Genomic DNA, 25780 nt, shown 5'->3' on the forward strand with positions numbered 1-25780 from the left:
GTAGTGGAGTCAGCCACAGCAAACGCGAACCCAGCAGCCGCAGCACGCACCGAACCCCACCCCGGAGGGCACGTTTTGCCTCCCATACCCCCTGATTTTGGGGGGACGGGGGGCAGGGGGGTGCAACGCAGCGGTGCGCGGGAAAGCGGGGCTGATCTGGAGCATGGAGCGGGAGAGGAGGAGGAGGAGAGGGAGCGGGAGGAAGCGCGACCCGAGCCGCTCCGGGGGGGGCGGCCGTAGCCCCGCGCTGCTGCCGGCGGTGGGCGGGGTGTCACCGCCCTCGGGCCGGGGGGATGGCGGGGAGGAGGAGGAGGAGGAAGGGGGAGCGGGGTGTCATGCCGAGAGCGCGCCTCGCAGCCCGCCAGGCCGCGGCCCGACCCGCACCCCGGGGCGCAGCCCGCCCTCCGCCCGGCAGCCGGCCCCGCTTCCCGCCGGGCCCGGGCAGCAGCCAGCCGCGTCCCGACAGCGCGGAGGGAAGGGGGGGGGGGGGGAAAGGAGAGCGGAGCTTAAAGGAAGGGGAGGGAGGGGGGAAAGTTTAGCGGAGGGTGTTTGACTGGGGAGTTATCCCTAAAGAGCCTTTCCCCTGCTCTGATCCAGAGGGCAGCGCTGGGAGGAGGAGGAGGAGGAGGAGGGGCGGCGACGAGGAGCCCTGCAACATCTGTAAAACTTGGAGGAGGCGGCGGAGAGGAGTGTGCGGGAGCGAGGGGAGCAGAAGGGACAACTTTTCCGACACGTGAGTATCTCGGCGCGATGTGTTTATTCCCCTCCTTCGGTGCCTGCGCCGAGCCAAAACAATGCCTGGCGGCGGGGCCGGGACTGGGCGGAGGGGTCCCCCCTTCCCTCCGATGCCAGGCGGGGGACTTGGGGACGTTCTTTTTTTTTCTTTGCTCCCCGTCTTGTTGTTTCCCTCCTTCCCCCCCGCTCTTTTTGTTGAACCAAATCAGAAATGTCAGTCAAGTGCTGGTGAGTCAGACGGGATCAGATTACAAGATCACTGGAACTGATGTCGGATCCGCACACACTCGCACACGCAAACCCCCCCAACACGGAGGCACAGGCGCGGGCAGGGAGAAAACAACCACCAACAATCCCCCGCCGGCCCTGTCTGCCGCCCCTGTCCCGTCCGTGCGACCCGTACCCCCCCCCCCCCCTCTTCCCCGTGCCCCCTCCCCGGAGCCGGCCCCGCTATCCTCGGTGGCCGGGGAGCGGCCGTCGCCCATGGGCAGCGCGGGGGCTCGGCGACAGCGGCGGCAGGTACGTACTCACTTGGGCGAGAAGTTCTTTGTTCCCCGGGCTCTGCTCCGGGCCACTTTATCGTCGTTCTCCCGAGCGCTCCTTCCCCGCTCCCGGCCCCCTTCCCGCTTCCCTAACTTTGGAGGCGGGGGTGAGGGGAGCGAGGTGTCTAACCCCCAAAATGGCTGTCAGGGAGCGCGGGAGCGGAGGGTGCGGGGAGCGGAGGGCACAACCCGCGCTCCGACCGGGGCCGGGCCGCGCTGCCCGCGCTCGTCCCGCGGCGGAGCTGCTTTTTCCTCCACACCGTTTCCCCCCCGTTCTCCGAGCAGCTCCTCCCGGGCAGCGTTTGCACGCCCGTGGGGCGGGAGGCCGGGCGCAAACTTTGCCGGGGGAGAGGCGGGCGGAGCGGGACAGAAGGCGCTGTCACATCTGGCGGGGCTGAGGGGCGGCCGTGGTGCCCCCCGTGCCGGAGGCTCGCTGAGGGGAAGGGCACAGCCTCGTCCCGGCCGGGTTGAGGTGCGGGGGGCTTCCCGCGCCTTTTTGTGTGCCGCGCCTCGCCGCTGGCAGCGGGTCAGAGCTGCGGAGCCCGGGCCGGGCTGAGGCGGGAGGAGCGGAGCGGAGCGGGGCGGGGGGCGGCGGCGGACCCCGGGGGAGCTGCTGGAGCCGCCCCGGGCCGGCCCCGTGTTCACCGCGCAACTTTGAAGGGTGGTAGGAGAGCGGCTCCTCCGCGGTTGAGTTCTCCCGTAAAGTCCGGGTGTTGACACAAGCCCCGCGCCCCTCCGCCGGTGCCCACTCCCAAAGCCTCGCACCACGTGAAGAGAAAAGGTAAAAGGGGTCCGTCCATCCGTCCGTCCCGTGTCCCCCCGCCATCACCCTCCCCGAATTGTGTGTTTTAACCCTCTGGTGCTTAGTTTTGATGGGGTCCTGTGGGCACGGTGACCGTGGCCTTCTGCCAGCCCGTATGCAGATGTATTTATGTAAAACGTTTTCTCTCAGCTCCTTGCCAGCTGTTCCACATTTTCCAGCTGCCACTTCAGTTTGGAATGATGGACTGTACGGATCTCAAAGAGCCTTTTAGTCCAAGGTACGGGTAGCTGGCCGTTTGATATACAGGGTCACGTTTTAGAGGCTGCTTCACTAAAGGAGCATTAGGTAGCAGCCCCCAGCAAAACCCCCATCGCTATCGCGCCTCTGCTACTTCCCGCTTCATTCCAAGGCTCAATAAAAGTGATGGGTTGTGTTTAAGCTCCAGCGTGCGGACTTCATTCCTTTTGTGCGGGCTACAGGAAAAACTTGGAAGCGAAATTTTTCAGGGCCCTGGAGATAACGTGGCTGATTCAATCAACAAGCGTTTTTAAGCAGGCGCGGCTGGCCCTCTTAGGGTGTAAGGATCTTCTCTGAAACCGTTTTAAGTCGGTGGGGTAGTGAGAAATCACGAATTTTCTCTGTGTTGCAACACTGTTTTTTGATGTGGTGTTAAGCGAGATTAGGGATTGAAGTCTGCAAGAACTGGCCTTAAGTAGTTTGAGTATTTGTGCAATTGCATTGTAATTTGGAAAGGTGCCTCACTGATTGATTCCTATAATTATTTCATTTAGGTCCTTTATTAAAAATTAATAATGATCTGACAGTTTCTTAATTACATATGTCATGATTATTTTGAAGGAAGACGGATGCAGTGTTGTAAAGAAACATGAAAATGTAAAAAAGCTCCGTGTCCGCACTGCTGTGTTTCAGCTGAGGAAATATAGATTAAAAGTAATGGTGAATGAGTTCAGCAATGTAAACTGTGTGCAGCCTCCTGAGAACTTGTTTATATAATGAAGGTTTGGGTTTAACTAGCTAGTATGTAAATACTTTCCGTTTGGTGGATAGCCCAATTCTAGAAACATAAATAATAGTAACTATGAGAGAAGGCTATTTTAAGGGGGAGGATTATTTCTTTAAAAGCAGGATTATGTGATTTTGAATGAGTAAGAAGAATGAGTAAGAAGAGGACTCCCTCAGTGTATATATATCCTTTTAAGCAGCAGTGGTAGTAAAACTGTGGCTTAAGGTGCCTGAATGAATGCGCTCTTGCATTCTGATAACTGCACATGGTTTTCAGTAGGACATGCTGTTTTCCAGAGCGTTTCTACGAAACAAAGACATCACCTGCATTTTCCTGCTTGAGTGGAGTAACGTTTTTGGCTTGAGAACGCGTGCAGTGGCCAAGACAGCCTTTACTGCTATAAGCAGTCTTGAGCTGTGAAAGATGGTGTTGTGCCTTTTCAAAGACAAAACCATTTTGTAACTAAGAAATTAAAAGTATCGATGGTTATAAATCATTTCTGTTTATTTTGGAATCCGTGTTAGAGAAAGCAAAATGCTCAAGTTTTGAGATATTGTAATTTGTTCATCTTGCAGATTACTCAGTTTTTTAACAAGATAAATGTGTGCATTTGATAATGACCCATAAAAGTTCCAGTTATACTTCCTGCCTCGTTTTTGGGAAAGCTGTTTCATTACCTGCACTCTGGAGCATGTTTGAATTTCATTTTGCATGCTCCAGGGAAGGAATGGCATATTTTTGTGTTGCAGAGTGTTAGTGAAAAGTTGGTCATCTTTGCCTGATAAATAAGGAATCTGATGGTTATTAAAGCAGGATTTATTTGGAGTTATGAAAGGAAGCATTTTAATGATCACTGTTGCACGCACTCAGCTGTATGGAGACAGTAATGTACAAAGAAAAAGCAGACTTGAAGGAAAAGTGAATCAACGAGTCATGAAATCCTCAGGAAAACCTTAGTAATGGAATGTTAATGCTTTTAGGCTATAGTAGATTACCTTAAAAGTCAGGCTTTTCTGCTTTATGCAATTGTTGTAAATCCCTAGCTAAAGAATACTTTGAAGAAGGCTTTAGTTTTTCTGGCACTCACATTCTGTAGTCATTCCGATTGTTTTGGAAGATTCAGGAAATTTTCTGCCAACTTGCAGTTAGGCAATTAAAATGCTAAAATGGCTACAGAGGAAGCTTTTTATTCAACAAAAGGTTCAGCCGTAATAATGATTTCAAGTTGTCTTTAACCATAGGTTTTATAGACGTCCTCCCTTTAGACTTTGTCATTTTTATAAGGAAATTGATTTGTTATACTTTAAAATCAAATAAAATGAGACAGAATAAACAAAAATAGGGCATGGGTGCTCCTGCAAACTTTTCAAGTTCTTTCAGTGCATTTTTCATCTTTACTTTTATTTGATAGGTCTGTGAAATAGAGCTGTAGACTGGCAGACTTTAAATGAAATTTCACACTTTGATGATTTTTTTTAAAACTTTGATATATTGACAGCAAAAGGAGCTGCAAAGCTTTTATATAACTTGAGCAGTAACGCCAAGCAGCAGTCAAACGTCTCTATGCATTTGTGTTTAACTGCAGAAGAAAAACATGTCCATGGGCAGTAGAGGGTTCTTATCAACTCCCTAATCCCAGATCCCAGCAAACCTTGAGGGCATGCCTCAGATCTTGCTGAAATCATTGTAGACTCTCACAGTTTGCAGATTAAATATGCTATGTGTTCCTGGCTCCAACAACAGTTTTATGAGCTCACTAAGCTTCCTGTTTTAAGATCCTTTTCTGAAGTTTTTAGGAGCTGCTAAAGGCGATGCTGTCTATGGCAAGTGGTACTTGTTAATTTAGAGACACTTCAGGTATTTCATTCTGTCTGTAAAAATAGCCAAAAAGGCCATTTTCAAATTGGAAGTCGAGTTGCATTGAAAAAAAAGAGCTCCTTTAAAGAGGGATTCTGTTGTTTTAATGTGTTTGTCAGTACACAAGGTTGCAAAGTTTACGCAAGGCTTGATTTGTTTTATGGGGGCTTGACTTTGACTGGGCTCTTTAAAAGGAGACTTTTTCAGTTGTAATTCTAAGCACAATGCAGCTTTTAGTACATAATTTCTGAGCCTCTTTTAACCAGTTGTATTTGTAGCAGCTCATTAAACATACCTTTGAAGTTCTCATTCTCCTTTAAGTGTCAAAGAAGGGAAAATCTATTCTGCCAAGGGTGAATTTCAGTGAATCAGGTAGTTAACCCTGGGATTTGTTGACCCTTCTGAAGGAGTGTTGTTTGCACCTCACTTTCTAGGTCCTGTCTTCTTTTCTAGCTGCTCAGTAGTTAACTCTTACGGTTTATTCACTGTAATCGTGTTTATGTATTCGGTGTAATAGTTTTAATTAAAAAGGAAAATGCTTATTGTCCAACAACATGTGTCATGGTATTCCCGAGAGAACTTGAGCCAATTTTGTGCTTAAAGGTTATTCAATGAATGAAATTTTGAAAGGCCATTTGTCAAGGTACTGCACGGTTTCTGTTAGTTTTCAACCCCCAAATTCATTGTCTGCATGGCCCAGTCATTAGTCAGCGGTGTATTAGTGCTGCCTCCAGGCAATGCTGCCCAGCACTTCTTCACACCATTATAGCTCTAAAAGTGTACTCTGCCGACTTGTAGAATTACTGCTCTGATTTCCGCTTGGCTGGGTTTGAGGTAAGTCCCCTCCCTACCTTCCAGCTCTCTCTAATCCCTGCTTTCTTTCAAGGCTGCTTTCTGCAGAGATTTAGGGGAAAACTTTTTTAAAAGATTGTGCTGGCATCATACTGTGGTTTTGTTGTGGTATACGCTCTACGTATAAATTGTACCTGCATTACCTTGAAAGTGTATTAAATTGGCTGCTGATCTGAAGAGTTGGTTTCTGCTTCTTTAAGAGCAAAACAAGAAACAAGACAATACATTGATTTTAAAAATGCCTGCAAGATTATTTAGATTGCAACAAGGGGCAAACTAATTGGGGTAGAATGCGTTTGTCTCTAAATAGTTGCTAGGTGTCAGAACTGATAATATCAGAACCCACTACCAAGAGATCTGATTTGAATAATTTCCTTAGCTGAAGAATGTCAAGTTATTTTTTGCACCTATTACCAAGACAATCTGTTGTTTTTTTTTTTTAATGATGCTCAAAAAGCTGCTGTGTTTTCTGATATCTGATGTTTAGGTCAGACCTAAAGGACCCAACTAACCTTTTGGTGTTTTAGATCTGAGCCTCCCCCAGCTATATTTGCTGCTTTGTATGATACTCTGTTTTCTTTCCATACAAATCTGTTAGTGTCAAGAAAACCAACTGTGTGTAAAGAATACTTCATCCAGCTGCCGAGAGAATGAAGCCTTCATTAGATAAGATGTATGAATACCTGAAATCGAATAGTCAGAAACACAGATCAAGTTAGTGTCACTTCAGTACAACGTCTGCAGCTCTGAACTCTGTATATTAAAATGAAATCCTAGCGCTACCGATTCTTGACTAAGAGGATGTGGTTTGGTGTTCTTCCCTTCACTATGGATGTTTTTTTTTTCTGGGAAAAGAAGGCAGCTGTGTAATTCTGTGATTACCCTGTTTGAACAGGGATAGTGGATTGGGAAGTAATTTATACTGCAGGAGTTCAGGGGTGTGCTGTTGTATTTTGTCAAGTTACAAAAACGTGAAGGAATCATGATGCAGTTTTACTGCTACTACGAGATAGGTGTAAAACCTAAAGTAAACTGTAAAAGCTGAAGATAAAGTTTTATAAAGTACCTTTCACACTGGAAGTTCTTCCTGGCTATATGGAGCTTTCCTAGGTCTTTTACGTGTTAAAACATCTGTGTTGGGTTAGAACATGAAATTCTGGACGATGGCATCCCTTAACCTGTGAGTATGCTGAGGAGATAAACAGGCTTCCAGGAGTGGGACTGCAGATCAAAACATGGCGCATTCAGAAACATTCTACTAGATTCCTTTAATCTTGTTTTAAAATGTTAATTGTAAAAAAATGGCATACAGTCTTCTTTCATTTGCATATCATAAGTTGGAAACGCTATGCACTAGATGTATATTAAAGGTGTTCTTCCTTGGGCTCAGTTCCTGTATAGATTGACATTGATATATAGATGTAGTTTTGATTCTAAGGAAACTTTCATCTTTTGGGACTGATGAGATAAAGCACAAAGTGCGCAGAAAGTGGTCATGCCATTGGAATTCACGTTTAGCTCCGGTGCTCTAAATTAAAGTATTTCAGCATTTTTCCATGGCAGTTGTAGTGACTTCTTATTTGATGAAGTAAATAAATCATGGTGCAGAGCACACCCATTCCAGATGTTTGAAATTTGCCTTACCAAGCTGTTGGTCCACAAACTGTCAAGGAGGGAAAGAAGAAAACATCCTGTATCATCACCAGAAGTATTCTAGCGCTAGTAACAGTATCAGCAGAGGAAGTCATAGTGTTTGTTACTGACACAGCAGGTCTTGCTGGTTGTCTTCTCTCTGTATTCCTGTCCTTTCAAATTTTGAGTATATGAATGCACTAATTTGGGTTTCATTAAACTAGTGTTTTTACAGAAGGGTGTCACTGTGCTGTAAAGTTTGGTTTGGATTTAGTGTTGCTGAAGAAAGATAGGGACGAAAAGTAAGTGTAGGCTTGGTAGGGAAGTTTGAAGTGTCACCACTCATTTCAGCCTAGTGCTGCAAACAGTAAAGTCCACGGGAGATTCCCCCCTTCCCTCCTCCCCATGCTAATTCTCTTACAGCTAATCTTACTTTGGCATAATTACTAGAGTTTTTCCTGCTGCAGACTTTGAAGCACAAGGACATGTAGGATTGCAAAACAAGCAGGAACAGAGCTTACTCTGAATTTTCTAGCAATTTTAGGCAGGGTAATTGGCAGGAGTTCCAATTTCTTAAGGGTAAGTGCATTACCGGTTTAAACCCACCCCCCTCCCCAAACACGTTTACACATTTGGAGACTTGGAAAATACTTGGCACTTTCTGTTTTTTTAAGAGCTAATCTTTGTTCTTTCCATTGTCTGTATGTAGATAGTTTATAAGAGAGTCAAAATGAGGAATAAAGAAACCCAAGCCCCTGTGATTACAATAACAAATGCTTAGATGGAGAGTTAATGACCTGGTTGGTTTGTTTGGTGTTGATTGTGGGTTTTTTCCTTAATTTAAGTTCCATTACTTTCTGTAAAGACTCTTGGATAATGAACGGATTATGAATCTTTACCTTAGAGGAGACATCGTACCTGAAATGTGACGCCACTAAGACGTGTTGTAAATTCTGGCTTGCATCCCTCAGCAGCGTGTTGCATGTACCCAAACAACTTCTGTGATGGGTGGACTGGTTGGATATGGATAGTTTGACCTGAATCCGTCAGAATTTTTATCCATTAAATTCTGTTTACTGGGTAAGGAACTATGAATCACTTCTTTCCTGGTGGAAAGCTGTTTTATTTAGATACAGTGTTTAATCTGTTGAAGTAATAGTAAAAACATTTAATTGGGGTTATGCTTAACAGCTTTCTAAATCCCATAACAAAAGTAGAGATAATCTACTTGTAAGAGTATGTGGGTGATGTGTGTTAAAACCTACTGAGGTGCTGCCTCAGTAGAAGTGCCACTTACTGATCCTGCTCTGTGTGTGTGTTTTAAATATTTTCAGAACTTTCGGTAATCCCATTTATCTGCAGCAGAAAGATGTAAGCAAATGTAATTCCTCTGGAGCCGAGTGATTGTTATACTTGATCAGTAGTTCAGTGTATGCCATGGAAGAGTTTCTCACTTAGGATCTTAATCGGGAGGATGCTAATAGCACTGCTTTGCCTAACTGATTGCCTTTGTGTTTGTGATCCTGCATTATTGTTGCCACAAGCTATTTAACCTATCAGGAACAGATCAGATCATCATTAACCAGGCTTTAGGTCTAGTTGTTTTTCATTCTTTATGGGGGTGGGGGAAGGAAATCAAAGGAATGGAACACAGGAAAAGACCTCAGATAGTAATGAATTTGGAAAGATTATATTAATACATGTGGTGCCCGATAACTTGGGGTGTTTTTTAATTTCAAGCAACAGAGCCACCTATCTGATTCTGTTGGGCTTGTGCTGCTATTTTTTGTGTTTTTTTTTTCTTTTATTTCTAATTTTACTTTGCATTTCAAAACAGATTTAGAAGTATGCAGTTAGCCACTAATGTATTTATAGATCATGCATATAATTTAAACAGAGAGAAGGACTGTGAAGTGCAAGATACCTTTTTCCCCCAGCTTATTAGTGATTTGTTGTGATTTTATATATAGGGATACAAGACTATTATTTGTGTTATTTATATGGGTCTTAGTGTGACCAGTTGTCTCAGCAGGGAAGAATCTGAACAAAATTTGCCCAGGGGTCGTTAATGGGGGATTGCAGAAATCGGGTCTAGCTTACAAAGAGCTGAGGAAAGAGAGAACGACTTAAAAGTTGTCTAAGGTTCAGGTTAGTTCCTATGGCTGTCCTAAAACTGATGACATGAACCAAGAGGTTAATGTAGCGACTGGAAGATACTTCTTAAAATGTGTATTTTCCAACATGTGCTGTCAGGGGTAACTTTGTCAGTGTGGCTTTGCCAGCAGGTTTTGATGGGAAGTGATGCTGAAATCTAGGTGGGTTTTGGAAGTTAAATGTACCCGCATCAAGTCTGTATAAATCAGTGTGAAATAGCTTCCATATAATAGCATGAGATTGCCTCATGTAAATTTTGCATTTGAACGTATCTGAACAAGATGCCTTTTTTTTTTATCCTTAAATAATCCCAAGGAACGGTGTAACCGCTTTTGATAAAATTGATAAAGGGTCCTTTATGGTTGAGAGAGACTGTAATTTCCTGATTGTTCTTCATGCCTCCCCTTGTGGTTTTCACTTTCATACAGTTGTGCTGTTCAAGATGTATTGTATCCCCAAAGACTGCTTCCAGTAGTGTGGATCAAAGTAGTACCTATGAGCACCCTAACTACCCAGAGTAATTTCTGAGAAATTAAACATGCTATGTTTGCTTGCACGCTGATTGGGGCACTCTGGTTGCTGATAGCAATCAGTATGAACTTCCCTACTGCTGATGTAATGATGATGAATGCCGTGACACTGCTATTTCAGACAGCTCTTCTCAGCGGATGCAAACCACTTGTTAATGAATTGAATACAACTACAGCAGCATCGAATGGAACAGCGAAAAGGGCTTTTAGGGTTTATTTTTTTTTTTAATCCAACACATTCAAATATATCCCCTCAAACCCCACCCCCCACCCCCCCCCAAACCCAACAAAATAACCAAACCAAGTAAAGGCAGAAAAAGGTTCAAGTTTGCAGGAAACATAAACCAGTCTAACGTGCAAATTGAGGATTTTAGGTGGTGTTTCCTGGCCAAGCACTTAGGCAAGTAGTCTTCTTGAAGTCAGTGAGCCTGTTCCTGTGAATAAAGATTTGTGTGATCTGGTCTTTGAAACTAATGTATGCAATATAAATGCACTGGTTTTAAAAAGGAATTCAGAAAGGAGGAGCACAGACCTGAAGATTCTTGGGGAATCAAAGTGTACAGAAAGGGTCACGTTTCCTGCTCTTTCAGGGAGAGGGTTCCTCCACTGTTTTCAGTGAGTTGGCACTGTGAGTAAATGAAGAAAAAGATGGCTTTTTTCCCTCCTCAGTATATGAATATGATTATTTTTACTGCCATGAGGCACAATCTTATGACCAGCATGCGTAAGGACCAGGAATTACATAATTTCAAGTGGCTTGAGAGATTCTTTTTGTTTGAAACACACCTCTAATATATTGTCATTTGTTGACATTCCTTTTAAAAGAGGCAGTTGTCCTCATTTAACTACTTCATTCCAGTAGCTTGTTCCTAAAATTCCTCCAATGTCATATGCAATTGGGAAAAAGTTCACATTTATGATCTGAAAAGGAGAGACACACCTGCAGGCAGGTTGCTGTTTTGAGAGGGATTAGGTTTAAAATGGGGATCTGGAATTAATTGTGCAGTGGGTTCAGGCTTTAGGGAAATTACAAAAGGTTCAAGCATGGTTGAATGGGAAAAAGCCATGAATGTTTGCTTTCAGGAAGGAATGTTTATCCCTCTATTTACCTATGAAAGTTCAGGCTTTAGCCCATATACTGTTATATTCTTGCCATTCATATGCACATGGAGATAGCTAGATAGCCAACAGAAGCTAGCTTTCTAGTCTGCTGAGAGCAGAGCTCCTTGCTGCATAATAGAACCATATTGCCTCAGGCCTGGGGCAGGAACAGGGAAGTCACTGACCCACACGCTGGCCAGAGCGGTATACATGGTAATGTCAACCACCTTGTGTTTTAATGTGAAGATGTCAGGCTGGCTGGCTTTCAGAATGCTTTTTGACAGGCATTAGCAGCCAGTGGAAAGAAGTCTTCATACAAGAAATCTGGAGAGGGGCTTTTGCAAGGGCATGCAGTGGCAGGACAAGGAGAATGGCTTTAACCTGACAGAGGGGAGACTGAGATTAGACGTTGGCCACAAGTTCTTCCCTGTGAGGGTGCTGAGGCGCTGGCACAGGGTGCCCAGAGAAGCTGTGGCTGCCCCATCCCTGGCAGTGTTCAAGGCCAGGTTGGACAGGGTTGGAGCAACCTGCTCTAGTGGAAGGTGTCCCTGCCCATGGCAGGGGTTGGAGCTGGCTGAGCTTTAAGGTTCCTTCCAACTCAAACCAGTCTGGAATTCTAGAAGACGTGTGTTTGGTTTGTGTTTGTGTTTTCAACTTGGGCTTCCACTTGTCAGGAGAAGAAAAGATTTGTGGGTCACCATATTGATTACCATTTGGCTGCTTCCCTATCCAGCATGCTTGGCAAAGCATATCAAAACACATACATCAACTTACTAGTCCTGCCATCTCTCCTGGCTTTCCTTACTTTCCCAGCCATGCATGCATACCACCATCTATCTAAATAGGGCACTGGAGTGTAACTGGAGCTGCTGGAATTCTCCCAGACGCCTTTGCCACACGTGCATGTGGGTTGGGAGCGGAGGAAGGAAGGCCCAAGAGGAAGCGTCTGCAGGGCTGCTGCCTCATGCCGTGGGGTGAGAGCTGAATAAGAAAGTTCACTCTTGCAGTGTTCCCTCTTCCATGCTGCTGTGAATAAAAGCAGCTTTCTGGGTGTAAACTAAGCAGACATGAACCAGAGCAGGTACCAAGAGCAGATGTTTATATTAGCTCGTGGCCAATTCTACAATTTTATGATCAAAAATTCACTTTAAGCACTACTTTAGGTCTCTGTTCCGTGCCATTGTCCACTCAAGGTAGCATAAACCAGGAATGTGATAGGGAGCAGTGGGAAATGTGGAACGATGTCTGCTAGTTTTCCTTACATTAAAGAGAAAAAGCCCCAAAGCACCAGAAACATCTCATTGGTAGCCTGCTGTGGAAACAAAAAAAATAGGAGAGAATGGATGGATGCCAGTCTGAGCCAGCTCTTGAATCGCAGGTTAAAGCTGTGTTAACTCCTTACAGTACCTTCATTATCCTCTTTTCTGAGCAGTGGTAGGATCAGATTGTCTCGGAGGTCCTGTCCTGCCATGGTGGAAAGGGGAAGGAGGTGAAGATAAGTGAGGGCTTCTTGCTCATAGCTGCACAGACGCCTGTGTGGCAGGAGGCATGGGGCTGCTGTAGATACCTGTGATAAGTTGTGTGATCTTTGCCCAAATCCATGGCAAGGTTCATGGAAATCCAGTTTCATGCCGCTCCACTGGCCTGTGAAATGGGGACAGGGTATGTGGCTTCTTCATTTCTAGCTGAGTAGGGAGCATAATTGTTTCTTTTCATGGCTTAAAGCTAGAAGAAACAGGCTGAGGGCAGGGGACAAGTTCTGCAGCTTCCCCTTCCAAGCTCTCAAAGTCAAACTCTGATGTAAGTGGAGATGCTGCCTGATGTATAGTGTTCTTAGAAGGCAAAACAAGAAAAAGCCACAACTGAAAATGCATAGCTTTTAAAAGTCCTTCAGAGACAGCACAGAAAGTTACTCCTTTTAATATTAAATAACTCAAAGGAGAGTAGTCAGAGCACAAGAGTACACAGCAGGACTCACTCATGAAGTGCCTGGAGGCTGTATAGAGGCAGATGTTGGTGCTTATGTGGCCAGGGCTGTACAGAGAAAACAAGCATGTTCATATCAGTATGGGGTCAGCAGCTTGGCAGGAGTGCGAGCTTCCCCCCCGATTTCTGCCTTTGCAAGGGGCTCAGAAGCCTGATGCACATGACAGCTGAGGATGCTCTTGCATGAGACGTGCAAGGGAAAAGGGGGAGAGCACCTGAGAAATTTGGGAAGGTGCTGCTTATTACAAAGCTCATGTGAGACTTCTCCTCAATGAGGTCTGTGCATTGCTGGGTGCAAGTGAGGCCTGCTGGAAGTTGAGTATTGTTAGTCTTCTCCAGCTTCCTGTTTGAAGACACCTGACATTCCCGTTCATGTTCTGCTGGGAAGTCGTTTCACAGATTACAACGATGTTTGTAGCGCTTTCAGAGGCACATCTTGAAAGTACTCTTAGAAGTACTCTGCCTTGGCTTTGTTATTGCTGGGTTTAGCAAGAAAGAAACTGAAGGGAAGAAAAATACCTCTCCAGAGGTAGAGAGGTAAAAATACCTCTCTCACTGACTGGTATGTCAGTGGCAGAGAGTCTCTGGTATTGAGTCCAATTCCCTGGCTGACCTGCCTGGCTAAATAGTGATTCATCTAGTGATTGGGCTCTTCTTTGATCCCTGCTCTATAACAGTGAGGCTTTGGAGTGCTTTATTGTGCTATTAAAAAGAGCTTTTCCTAGGGAGGTGGGATGGGGAAGGTTTCCTAGACAGCTGTGTTTGTGAAGGGTTGGCTTTGTAGCCTGTTTTGGGGTTGGTTTGTTTGTTTGGGTTGTTTTTTGGTTTTGTCCTGTCCGCATTGGGGAAACAGGTTGCTAATGCAATTAGGCATCAGTAGAGTTTACTTTGTGGCTTGGTTTGGAGCCTTTGGTTGTTTATTTCATTAAAATGTTGTTCTAGAACAGTGCGACTTCCTTCCGTTTCAGACCCCTGGAGCTAATGACTGCAGTGCTGCTCGGAGCTGAAAACATTCTCTTCATTTAATGTCTTTAAATGAATATTTATTTAATATCCTATGTTGTTGCATAGGATCCTGTTCAAACTCCCAAAGTACCCAAGTACGTTGGTTCTAAGCATGGTGTGTGCTGAATATTGAGGGCTTGTGTAAAGCTTACTTCACTTGCTTGCTGTGCGTCAAGTTAAGCTGCAGACCAGTGCTTGGAGGTGCCTCTGTTCTTTGCAGCCTGCAGTCCTGGGGCCTGGTGTGGATGCACTGTTACCCTTCTGGAAGCTTGTGTGAGCTTCTGGGGCTTACATCGGGAATGTAAAAGCTTTGAGATTAGGAGAAGTGATCTACGGGAATAAAATGAGTGGATCACTGGAGATGACACTGAGAAAGCCAGGGAAAACCAGAGAAACCAGGCACACACCTCTGCAGAGTTTTCCATTTTCAGCATTTTCATGCAAAAGAAAGTGATCTCATTATCTGCCACTAGCAATAGTATTTGCCTTTCCCTGTGGTTTTCAGGGTGTTGCTCCAGTGCACTTTTGTTTGAGTTAGATTTCTGAACAAACAAAGAGAGATGTTTACACGAGTAGGACAAGGTGTAGAGATAGACAGGATAATTCTTGCTGCAGTGTGTTCAGATAGCGTGAACGTTGAAATTTAAATATTTGGCTTCTATAGTCAACATGAAGGGCTGTCTTGATTCCTTTTGCATTGTTCTGAAGTGCTCTGGACATAGGAACAAAACGGTGGCTTTTTCCCCCTGGATCCATTAGGAATTTATGCATGCAAACATGATTGGATGGGCATTCAGAAATGGCTTGTGGACTGCTAATTCAGTTGTGCTGCAGACTCTTCTGCAGGTGAGAGGTGTGAGGGCTTTTGGGCTAAGCTTTCAGATAGTATTTAAAGTATACGACTCGCTTGTTTCATTCAGGTATTAGTACAAGGAGAGCTGAAGTAATGAGAAGTCATCATGGAGGCGCAGTCCCATAGCTCTGCCACGACGGAGAAGAAAAAAGTGGAGAATTCCATCGTGAAATGCTCCAGTCGAACAGATGTCAGTGAGAAAGCTGTTGCCTCCAGCACAACTTCCAATGGTGAGTAACAGCAGGGATTTACTAGCAGCCAAACCTACGGTAATTTTATGTTCACTGCATTCCTTGTGAATTGAGCATTTGCACCTGGATCAGTGTTTGTTCTAAGGAAAGGCTGAAGAAAATGAACAAGGGGGGGGTGGTGGTGGTGGAAAGTGGTAGGATACAATAAGGCCTGTTCTGGCATCAGGCGTAGTCTTTTTCTTCCAGATGTTCTAATTTGAGATGTAAATGTGCTAAGTTATTTATTATAGGAAGTTCCTGGTTTTGGCGTTTTGGAAATTGTCTTGATTAGCCTGGCAGGGCTTGGGAGTGCTTTGCATTTGGCCGTTGAAATCTCTTACACTAGTTAGATAATTAGTTATTACAAAAGAGACAGAAGTAGCTCTGTCAACAGTAATGGCAAGGGTTTTTTTTCTTCTTCTCTTCTTTTGCAAATAAACTTGTTCCTTGTAAAGGGCTGCCCTCCTTCCCCCCCCATCCCAAGCTCTTTAATGGCCAGGGACATACTGTCATGCTAAAAGTGTGTCCTCCTGTGAATTCACTTCAAAGTTGTGAATGTACTGCTTGTAGGTTTGAAAACTGGGGTAGTTTGCTTAATTCTCCCCAGAGATTACCTCACTTGAAGATTTTACATATTCTCTGCCTCCTTGAGAGTGTGTAATCCCAGCCCAGGCCCTTTCATTGTTCAGTGTGAGAGGGCTGAGTGCACTGCTCCCTACTAATGCAAAATTCCCTTTGCATTAGGAAAGAAAACTGCTTGAAGAGGTCTGGGTAGAGTTTAGAGCTGTGGATTGTGGATATAACTGCAGATAACTGTTGTTAATAGAAAACTTGTTTTTTTGCAAAGCAGTCTGATAGTGGCTAAAAATGGAAGGTGTCTTTGCATATTTTGGAGTCCTAGCGTTATTCCTGGCAAAACATTTTCTGCTCACCCTTTCTGCTTCCATCGTGCTCACTCATCTGGGCTTGTGGTCCAGGTCAGGTTCTCACACTGATATCTTGAATAAAGGTTTCTGCTTTCATGAAGAAACGTTTATCTCCCACTGCACTAAAGCAGAAAATACGTGAATCCTTCAGCCATACTAGAGGGGAATCTCTGTGGGTCAGTAAAAATTAGATGGCGCATGTCCCAGTATCCTTGTGTGTGACTGGACTTCAGATTCAAAGCAAACTCTGCACCTGCTGACTTGCTGGTTGGAGCTGATCCCCACGAGAAACTCTTGAGCAGCTATGGAAAAAGTTGCATCAGTTTTCTAAGGCATATGAAATTGGATCCTCAGCTGGTGTAAGTCAGCACAGATCCGTTGCTGTCAATAGAATTACAGTGGTTTGTGTTAGCTGAAGAGCTCCCCATGGTATTTTTTTTTTGATAACAGGATTTTCCACATTGGCCCAACTTTTCAAACAGATGCACACTTTAATAAACGTGTATTCTTTCATGTGTGAGGGGTTTGTGCTCAAACTGGATATTGGCACATACCTCTGACTGCTTGGGCTGGTTTTAACATTATTGTTAAACATTTAGATAGGGCTCAAATTAAAGCCTTCAAGATGTTTTTGCCTAATTCAGATGTTTATTTTCCCTGTGGTCAGGTAATTTTCTCACTCTATTCTACCTATCAGCTTTAATGGTAATGTTAGTTCTTAATGGCCTGCTTCATCTAGGTGGTGTATTACTATATGTTAGGAGCATCAAACTCCCAAGAACTGGAATGATGCTAGGTGTGATGAATGACTAGAAATTTTTGTCACCAACAGAATAGGATGTTAATGTAGTACACATCCTGGGGCCCGAGGCTTCCTTTGGTTAAGGTGATGACAGTTACCTTTGTTTTCAGTGGGTAATGGTTGGTCTTGTTAGTCTTTGTATTTAGGGAGGTCACCAGGATCACCAAGGTTTGTATTTCTAATCTACCTTCATGTATAACCAAGCAAACAACTTTCCAGAGATACAGGGTTAAAAAATTCCATTCCTTCCTGCATATAAAAAATGTCCTCCATGGAGCATGTACCAGAGCAAATACTAATACCAGAACTTCAGAACTGAAACATGAGTTTTACTGTTGCCCATGTGATTGTCATGGTAATGAATTTTGGTTGCAAGGACCAATTTGCATGAAAGTTGGGCTCTCATGGCATTTGCATCTTTTGTTCTTTAATGCTGGAATGAGTATTACTGCGGGAGCATCATCAGTTGATATAAGACACCACTCCTACAAAACATGCAGCTTTTGTTGATTCAGTGCAGAGGGCTTCGGTAATTTTAAATGGTTATGATTTACATTTGAATGCTCTTGTTAAACAAGGTAAGGTACCCTTAAAAATAACAAAAAGACACAATGATCTTTGCTGGTTTTGTCAGAAGACTGCTGTCATCGCAGAGCAACATCTGCCTATCATACCAGTGTCACTTCATAAGCGTGTCTAATACCAGTGCTTCTCTTGATCTGGGCAACACGTTAATTGGCAAAGTTTGCAGGGAAATGTGTGCTTGAGTGACAGCTGTCTGAGGTGTGATGTAGAAGCTGGTATTTTCTCAGTAGCTCTGCTGTCTTCTGAAGGAGTCAGAGCTTGGATCAGAAATAGATTGAAAGCTGTTAGTTATGGGGTTTATGTAAAGCTACTAATCATGAAGAAACAAAGAAACTGCCATTGTTTCAACAGCTTCCAAAACACACCCTGTAGCAGAATCTGTATTAAAATGAATATTGAGTGTGCGAAACTTTTCAGTCATATAATGTGCAAGCTGGTTATTGAAGAGCCTGATGTAAATGTGGGTGCAAGGGAAAGAAAGTGGGAAAGATGACTGGGGAGGGCAGCTTGTATGTTAACCCTTACTACACATTGCAAGTTAATGAGGCAGAGACTTCAGAGTGCCCCTTGGAAGGTACCGGCTGTCCTGTAGACTGAAATAATAAGCATGGGCTGCAGTTCTGCTGAGTTCCTGCCATTACTTACATGCAAACAAGATTTCTGCTGCACTCGCCAAGCTGACTCTGTTGCTGAGATGCTTGCACTGTGTTAGATAAGGGCTTGCTTTCCAGCATTTCCATTATAAACCCCCAAGTTCAGGGATTTATAACTAAACCATTAAAATGTGCTCCAGGCTGAAATATGTGGGGGGAAAGTCTTAGTGCTGGAGCAAATAAAAACTCATTTTAAAATACGTGTGATCAAAAAGTGAAAAACAAACTGAAGAATCCTAATTTATAATAACTGACAAAACCCTTTGGTGCAGTTTGATTCCCAGTGGGACTTTGTAACTTGGGACCACTCTGGCTTTGTTTTGAATTAATTTTTACAGACTTTTGGTTTTGTTCTGTGTATCCCAACCAAAGTGCACACAGTTTACTAAGATACATTTCTTTGCAAATTGTTCCTTTTACTCCTCTGTTGGACTCCTGTATTTACTGCTAGGCTCATAGCCAAGGTGGGGTTAACTGCTACAGAAAGCTGCTAACAGAAATATTAACTCACAAAAGGCTGTATGAATAATAAGTTTGTGCTAGGGTATGAAGTTAGCTTATTTTTGTGTCTCGTGTGATTTGATATCCTCAGATTTATCTGCTTTGGCAAAGTAATAATGGCTACAAATAAATACAGTGTTTACGTCATGGCCATGTTATTGGTATGACACTGGAGTAATGAGGCCAGTGTCTCAGCCCACCTTGCTGCCCTGGTGCTGTGCCTTCTTGTCTTCTCACACATGCATCCCTGCCAGTTTTCTAGCGTCAAAGCAGTAAGACCCTGTTCCCTACCGTGTCAGCATGTGGGTTTAGGTCATCAACCCAAAAGCTGCTGCATGCACACAGGTTTCTATCAGGTGGTGCAAGGAATGTCTTTCTAAACATAGAATCCCAGACTGGTTTGGGTTGGAAGGGATCTTAAAGCTCATCCAGTTCCAACCCCCCTGCCATGGCCAGGGACACCTTCCACTAGAGCAGCTTGCTCAAAAGTACTGGAGCTGCTCTAAGGTCTCCCCTTAAGGAGCCTTCTCTTCTCCAGGCTGAACCAGCCCAGCTCTCTCAGCCTGTCTCCAGAGCAGAGCTGCTCCAGCCCTGTCAGCATCTCTTTGGCCTCCTCTGGACTCATTCCAACAGCTCCATGTCCCTTTTGTGCTGTTGCCCCAGAGCTGGATCAGGACTGCAGGCAGGGTTTTCCAAGAGCAGAGCAGAGAGGGACATCCCCTCCTTCAACCTGCTGGACACAATCCTTTTGATGCAGCCCAGCACACGGTTTCTGGGCTCAAGCGTACAGTGAAGCTGGCTCATGTTGAGCTTCTCCTTAATCAACACCCCTAGGTCCTTCTCCCCAGGGCTGCCATCAATCCATTGATAAACTGATTAGAATTAGTTCTGGGCTCCCCTTGGGGAGCCTTTGCCTGAGTTTGCAGGACATGAAAGCTGCCATGCCGGACTGCTGTTGGTGCACTGCCCTCCTGCACCCCAGCACCGGGAGTCACCAGCCCTCCCCAGTCCCAGCGCTGCAGTAAAGCCTTGAACTCCAGCCCAGCAAGCACTCAAGTGAACGCCTCAGTGTAGGCACAGGAATCACCTAATGTGGGTATTTGCATGCTTACAATTAGGCAGTCACTTTAATGCTTTACTAGGCTGCCTGCTTCCACTCCACACTGCTTTATAAGTGAATCAAGTTTATTGTTAGAGTACTTCCTAAGAGGTGTTGACCAAACCCCCTCTGCTAACTTAACACAGCCCTCAGCTAAAGGCAGATCAGTTTTTTCACTGGATGTGGAGTATAGATACGATTTTTTTGCTTTATTTTCTGGAAAATGCAGGGTATTTCTGTGAGGGCTGAATTAATACTTTTACAAGGCAAAGCTGCACTGTGCAGCACTGCTTGGAGAGCATTAGGAGACTGTAATACTGTGTTCAGCCTTGCTTATTGACCGTTTGGCTTGTGAATTTTGTCAGTGACTAAAATGCCTTCCTCTTACGCACGTTTTGGCTCTAAACTGACGTTTTTAATGTTGCTTTAAAACAATGCAGTTATTGTATAGGGACTCCTTCAGTGCCTGACAGCAAGCACTTATTTTCAGTGTGATGTGTTTTGTCTAGTTTTTGACTCAGGAGCTTGTTCCAGTGTAATCTGATATTTCTTATTAACTTATTACTCTGCCTTAAAAAAATAAGCTAATTATAAACGCATGTAGGTTGTGGACTTGACTAACTTTATCAGGGTCACATAGTTATTGGGAACATACTTTAAAGCGATAGAAAGCAGAAATTATTATCTTAATAATGAGGTAACTTAAAACCAAGCTTGATAGATGAATAAATGAGAGGAAGTTCAGGCGTCCACTTTGATTCTTTCAGAAGAAGGGCCAGCTTCATCTAGGTCTCCTCTTTGTTTTTTTTTTTCTTCCTATTAGTTCTCTCAGGGTTGGATGAGGGAAGTACTCAGCAGTCTGCAACCCCGTAAGGATCCCATTTCCTGTTTAAACTTCCAGTTGGTTACTTGTCCTGCTGCTTGCTTTCAAGCTCACCATAAAATAGGTGTTAATCGTAATACCCATTTTTGGCCCTCTTCATTGGACTGATGTGCTCAGGGTCCCATTGAGATGTCAGGGTTCAAAAGAGGTTGTTAGGTATCAAGAAACACTGCCTGTACTATTTTAGTGGCCTGCAAATTGAGTGCTGAGTTGATTATATGAGACCTGATTCTAAAAAGTGATCAGGAGATGCCCTCCTCCTTTCCTAAATTCAGAGGCAATGGAGGGCCCTTCTTCACTGCTCATTTTCAGGTCAAGGAGGAAACAACATAGTGTAGTATTAGATATTGGAAGGGATGATTTCAGTGTATAGGTTTTTCTGAGGGTTTTGTTTTTCAGCAAGTAGTGCTCTATCTGTAACAGCAGCATAAAAAGTAAGGGTAGAATGGGCACATCTGATAGTGCAGAAGACTAAAGGCAAAGACCTGAACTCGAAAGATTTTGTGTACTCCTCCATTCTGATAATTGTGGTCAGGTCCTAAGAGGAGGATACACTACAAGAAGGTAACCCATCCTTGGGGAGGATAGGCTGTCCTGATGCTTGGAAGTATTGGAAGCAAAAGTACTGGAGATTGTAGTTAAGTGGGGACTCTATATCTTGGGATATTGTAATCTGATGTGAGTAACTGATTAAATACATGTTCATTCCGAGCAATGCACCCATGGTCTTTTATGCTTGCTAATAAAATTTCAGTCATCAAGTTAGGCTTTATTGTAGCCTGTAATAACTCATTCTGCCTGCTGCTATTTTCTAGTGTTGTTCCGGAGCGAGCCAGCGCTACCCTCACCCTGCTCTAAACCCAGTGATCTGCAAGTGCAATACAGTATTGCTTCATTAATTCTGCTGAGATTTCCCTCCTTTTTCCCCCCTTCTCGCCTCTCCCTGCAGTGGTTAATAGCATAAGGGATATTAAATGTCAATCCTCCTGTATCCCTTTGGAAGTTCCAGAAAGAGATGATTGAGTGGCTTATCACTGCAATCACTGTAATCAGTAAGTAATGACTTAACATCCTGCTGGATAACATAAGGTGGAATCAGGAGAAAACATTAGTTAGCAGCAGAAGCTTGCCACCTGGACAAGGTGGAGGTGAAATTTAGGGAATTATACACTTGGGAGTTTTTTTTTTCCTGAAAAACAAAACCAAAAAATCCCCGGAACACCCAAACAACCATTTTACAATTGTATCTGGGTATTGAAATGCAGTAAGAAGTGATAATAATAACAACAAGGTTTAAAATGGGTCTCTGCCGTATGGCAACAGTACCAGGCTCTGTAGCTTGTGCTTTGCAGAAGTCTAGTATCAATGAGACCTCAAAAAATTCAGGCATTATAGCCCATAGCAGTGGGGAGGGGGAAGCAGCCAAGAGGTTTGATTTTTAGCAGGAAGAAAAGTGCTGGCAATTGAAGCTTCAGTGATATTGTTAGGCTTCCAGAACAGGGCTTGGAAATCTGCAAGTGGCGGAGCTGTGGGGAGTAGATCTTCTTCTTAAAGTCAATAAAAGGAATTCTTAAAAGTCCTTCTAATGGACTGAAAAGCAAGCGAGCCCTCTGGCAGGAGCAGCATTGGGCTTTACTCTTGGAGCTGTGTAAATCAAGGCAGCTGAAGTAATTAAATTACTTAACAGGTTTTCAAATGGCGTGCATCTTTTCTACATGTTTTCTGTTTCTTGTCTGTCTCCAGTTAAAAGGAAATAATCAGGCATCAGTGTTGCATTTGGTTGTATCCCTGCTCTATATGTTTGCTTTTTCTCCTCTTTATTTTGTTTTCTCTTTCTCAGAAGATACAAAACCTCAGCTTCTGCTTACATAGACATTCTTATCAAATACATGTGCCAGTAAGTGGGAGAAGTGTGCTTAGGGTGTGGTTTGTGATTATCTAAAGAAGGTACTGTATTAAAACTACACTCTCTGTATTCTTTCCAAGCCATAGCTCGTTATTTTGGAGTGAGGACAGGAGGGGAGGGAGACGCATTCTTTTGCCATCCAGACGAAGAGGGAATGAGCTGGGTTTTTATTGCTGTGTTATTATCTTATTTCCCATTAAAAAGTCTTTGCCTTTGATGCGTATTGCAAGTGGTCACAATTTAATTTGCAGCTCCTATTTTTGCTGGTAAGTCTGGCAGTTCAGAAAAACATTGATTTACTTATAAGTGTGATCTGGACCCAGTGATGAATGTGTCTTTCAGGTGTGCAGAGGCACTTTGGGAAGGAGAAGCACACAGAAATACTGGGTTTTGTTCAGATGATTGTAAAATTGGGCTTGTAAGGCTTTATGGGTCAGATTATATCAAAAAGCAGTTCCTAATCTTGTGCCTGCAGTCAGCTGGAGTCTTGCTACACAGAAGCTGCGTGTGCACATTCTTTGCACATGCCAACTGCTTAAACCATGCTGGTTTCCATTCATTTAGCACGCCTTTGCATGCATGTTCCACACGCAGCCAAATGGAAATGTGAAAACTTAAGTCCCACACATGCAATAGCTTAAAAATGCAGCCAGATACCGCAAACTAAGGGCGAAGGGGATATTTTTTCTGCTTAATGGAACAGATTTGTACTGATGGAGTGTCTCCTAAGAGGAGATGATAAATCGCTGAAACTTCAGTTATTGTTACAAACTGTGTGTGCTCTCTTGCTCTCTCTGTCCCTGTCGTGTGCTTGCTTCTCTCTTCTTTCCCAGCATAGTGGTTCATATGTAACAACAGAGGATTTTGTAGAAAAGTTCCTTATGGGCCTGACCAGCAGTGTTTTCCCCTCCTCCTGCTCTCTTTTCTTTCCTTCTGTCTCCTCTCTTTTCTTTCTTTTATTTTCCTGTCCTTCCCCCCCCCTCCTTTTTGTTCTTTCTTTTAGTTTTCAGAAAGTTGAGTTCCATCCCAATTATTAAATCTTCGGAGACCATTCCCACATGGTTCTGTAAATGGTAGCTTCATCCTGAGTTCTTTCATCTCTTTTCCTGCTCTCCTGGCTTGACAGTTGAAAAGGTCTGACTGTGCCACACAATGGTTTGATTGGTTTCTCTAGGGGAGGCTTTACCCTGCCTCATCATTCGCCAGGCAGGTGGACCAGAAAGTCTCTTGATTCTTTTGTTGCCTCTCAAAGTCCGAGGTCTTTGACTGAATAAATCCTCCGTCATGGGATAATTTGCTAAAAGGAGACTGAAAGATGTGAGAGAAAAGCCTCACTACTTGGGTGCTGAATTAATGAAATAACTGGGCCTTGGAGTTTGCAATTGAAAAATCACCAGGAATGCAATGGGTGGAGACAGGCTTCAGAATGCAAGCCCGTTACTTCCCTGTAATAAACTATGAGAGCTTTAACTGATCTTGCTAAATACGCCGGCTCGCCTGGCCGCCTCCACTATTTGCATCTGTAGCCCTGTTCGGCGGGGGAAGCCCGAGCAGAATAAAAGCCGTTTTGGTGCAGTGCCTACTTAGTCATTAGATTATTACGAGGGGCTGGAAAGAATTCCATATGACAGAACTAGGGTTGAGTTAACACAGGACGAAAAGTAATTTACAGATAGGCTGTCCTCAGCCATCTTCGTAGCCCCTGATAAGGTTTCATTTCAGAATGGATAGGCGACATTTCCACTTACGGGCCCATTCTGCGACACCTGTGATAACAGCTTCTGGATCCTAATTGAAATTGGTTTCAAAATGGATTTTCACTTTTCTCTGTCTGTGGAAAATATTGAATGGACTCAGAGCTGCCACAGAGAATCCCAGACCTTGGAAAATGGAGCAAGAATCCAGGATCATCTTTCATAACTGTGTCGATGATATGACAGTTTTGTTATCTGTCTTATTAATGAAATCATTGATCACCTGATGAGGGAGATAATAAACTACAGTTTTGCTGCTCTTCAGGAAGCTCAATTAGATTTTTTTAAAAATAGAGATGGGGAAAACCAAGCCAAAACAATGAAGCGACCGTTGTCAAGGTCTGTTTTCAACTTCGTTCTTCTTGAAGATGTTTTAGATAGAAGAAGTCTGTAAAATGCTGACTGCATCTTGAGTTTATTGAAAGTAAAAAGGGAGGGGGAAAAAGCAAACCTGATGCTCACATGAAGACTTAGTTATTGTGGTTTTTTTTGTTTTTAACAAACGGCACTGAGTAAATAACACTTAAGTCCTAGTAAGTGCCATGGAAACTCAGATGAACTGAGAAACAATGGAGCTCAATTTTAGCTGAAGTGGGATTAGTGATCCCAACTCTCTGAATGCCTCGACATGGACAAAGGCTGGCTCTTAAGTGCAGCAAACGTTGCCGCGATGCTGGTTCTCCTGAAAATCATTTCTTCTTTAAAACAAGGCGTCAGCCTTTAGTTGTTAAAGCTGCTCAGGCTCCCTGGAAAAATAAGTTCCCTTTTTTTTTGTGGTTGTTTCTCCACAGTAATGGACTTGAGAAGATTTCTCAATGCAAGCAAACATAATAAACCTCCTGCTCGGGATAAAATGTGCGCGCAGGCTTCGACAATAAAACCTGAAAGGATTTTGTGATGTGTTGTTTCCCTGCCTGCTTTCTAATTATTGGGCAAAGAGATAAATCTGTTGTTTGTGCTTGGTTGCTCTGGAATGCGTGCTGTATTCCTTGAGGAAGGTGGGAAGGGATTGTTTTTCTGAAGAGGGATGCCGGTGACTTCTCATATTTCACTGTGAATTGTATCCTAGGTGTTCTTTCAGTCCCTCTGTTGGGGTGGGTCAATCTATCCCCCTTTTTAAGCTTGAAAGGGGAGCTTTGATCAAAGGTTTCAGTGATGTCACTGATCTCTGGTGATTGATTAGGAACAGAAGTTCTGGAGCATTTTGCATGTCCGCCTTTTCCTTATCACTTCAAATCCATTAGTGCCTTCCCATTAGGGTGGCTTTCAGTCGGGGGGAAAGCAGCCCATGCACATGTGTGTGTATATGCATATATACATACATATATGTACAAGCCACCCATGTATATGCATATAGAGAAAGGGAGTAGGAAAGCGTACAGGCTTCATGGTCTGAGTTATAAATGT

At 43.9% G+C, this 25780-nt stretch overlaps 1 protein-coding gene across 3 annotated transcripts in view; it reads left to right on the plus strand.

Annotated features, from left to right (window-relative positions):
* The first annotated feature begins 288 nt into the window (after nucleotides 1-288).
* Nucleotides 289-25780, plus strand: part of GLI3 (GLI family zinc finger 3) — a 205537-nt gene continuing 180045 nt past the window's right edge. For 2 of the 3 annotated variants that reach the window (XM_057431423.1, XM_057431424.1), the window contains exons 1-2: nucleotides 289-733; nucleotides 15102-15264. In XM_057431423.1, the coding sequence (XP_057287406.1) occupies nucleotides 15141-15264 (124 nt within the window). In that variant the 5' untranslated portion in view covers nucleotides 289-733; nucleotides 15102-15140. The remainder of the gene's footprint in view (nucleotides 734-15101; nucleotides 15265-25780) is intronic. The other variant, XM_057431426.1, reaches the window with a different exon arrangement.

The sequence above is a fragment of the Pezoporus wallicus genome, unplaced genomic scaffold (genome assembly GCF_028554395.1).
Source record: "Pezoporus wallicus isolate ANWC-B61680 ecotype Strahan unplaced genomic scaffold, APGP_CSIRO_Pwel_v1 scaffold_11491, whole genome shotgun sequence".
NCBI classification, from domain to species: Eukaryota; Metazoa; Chordata; class Aves; order Psittaciformes; family Psittacidae; genus Pezoporus; species Pezoporus wallicus.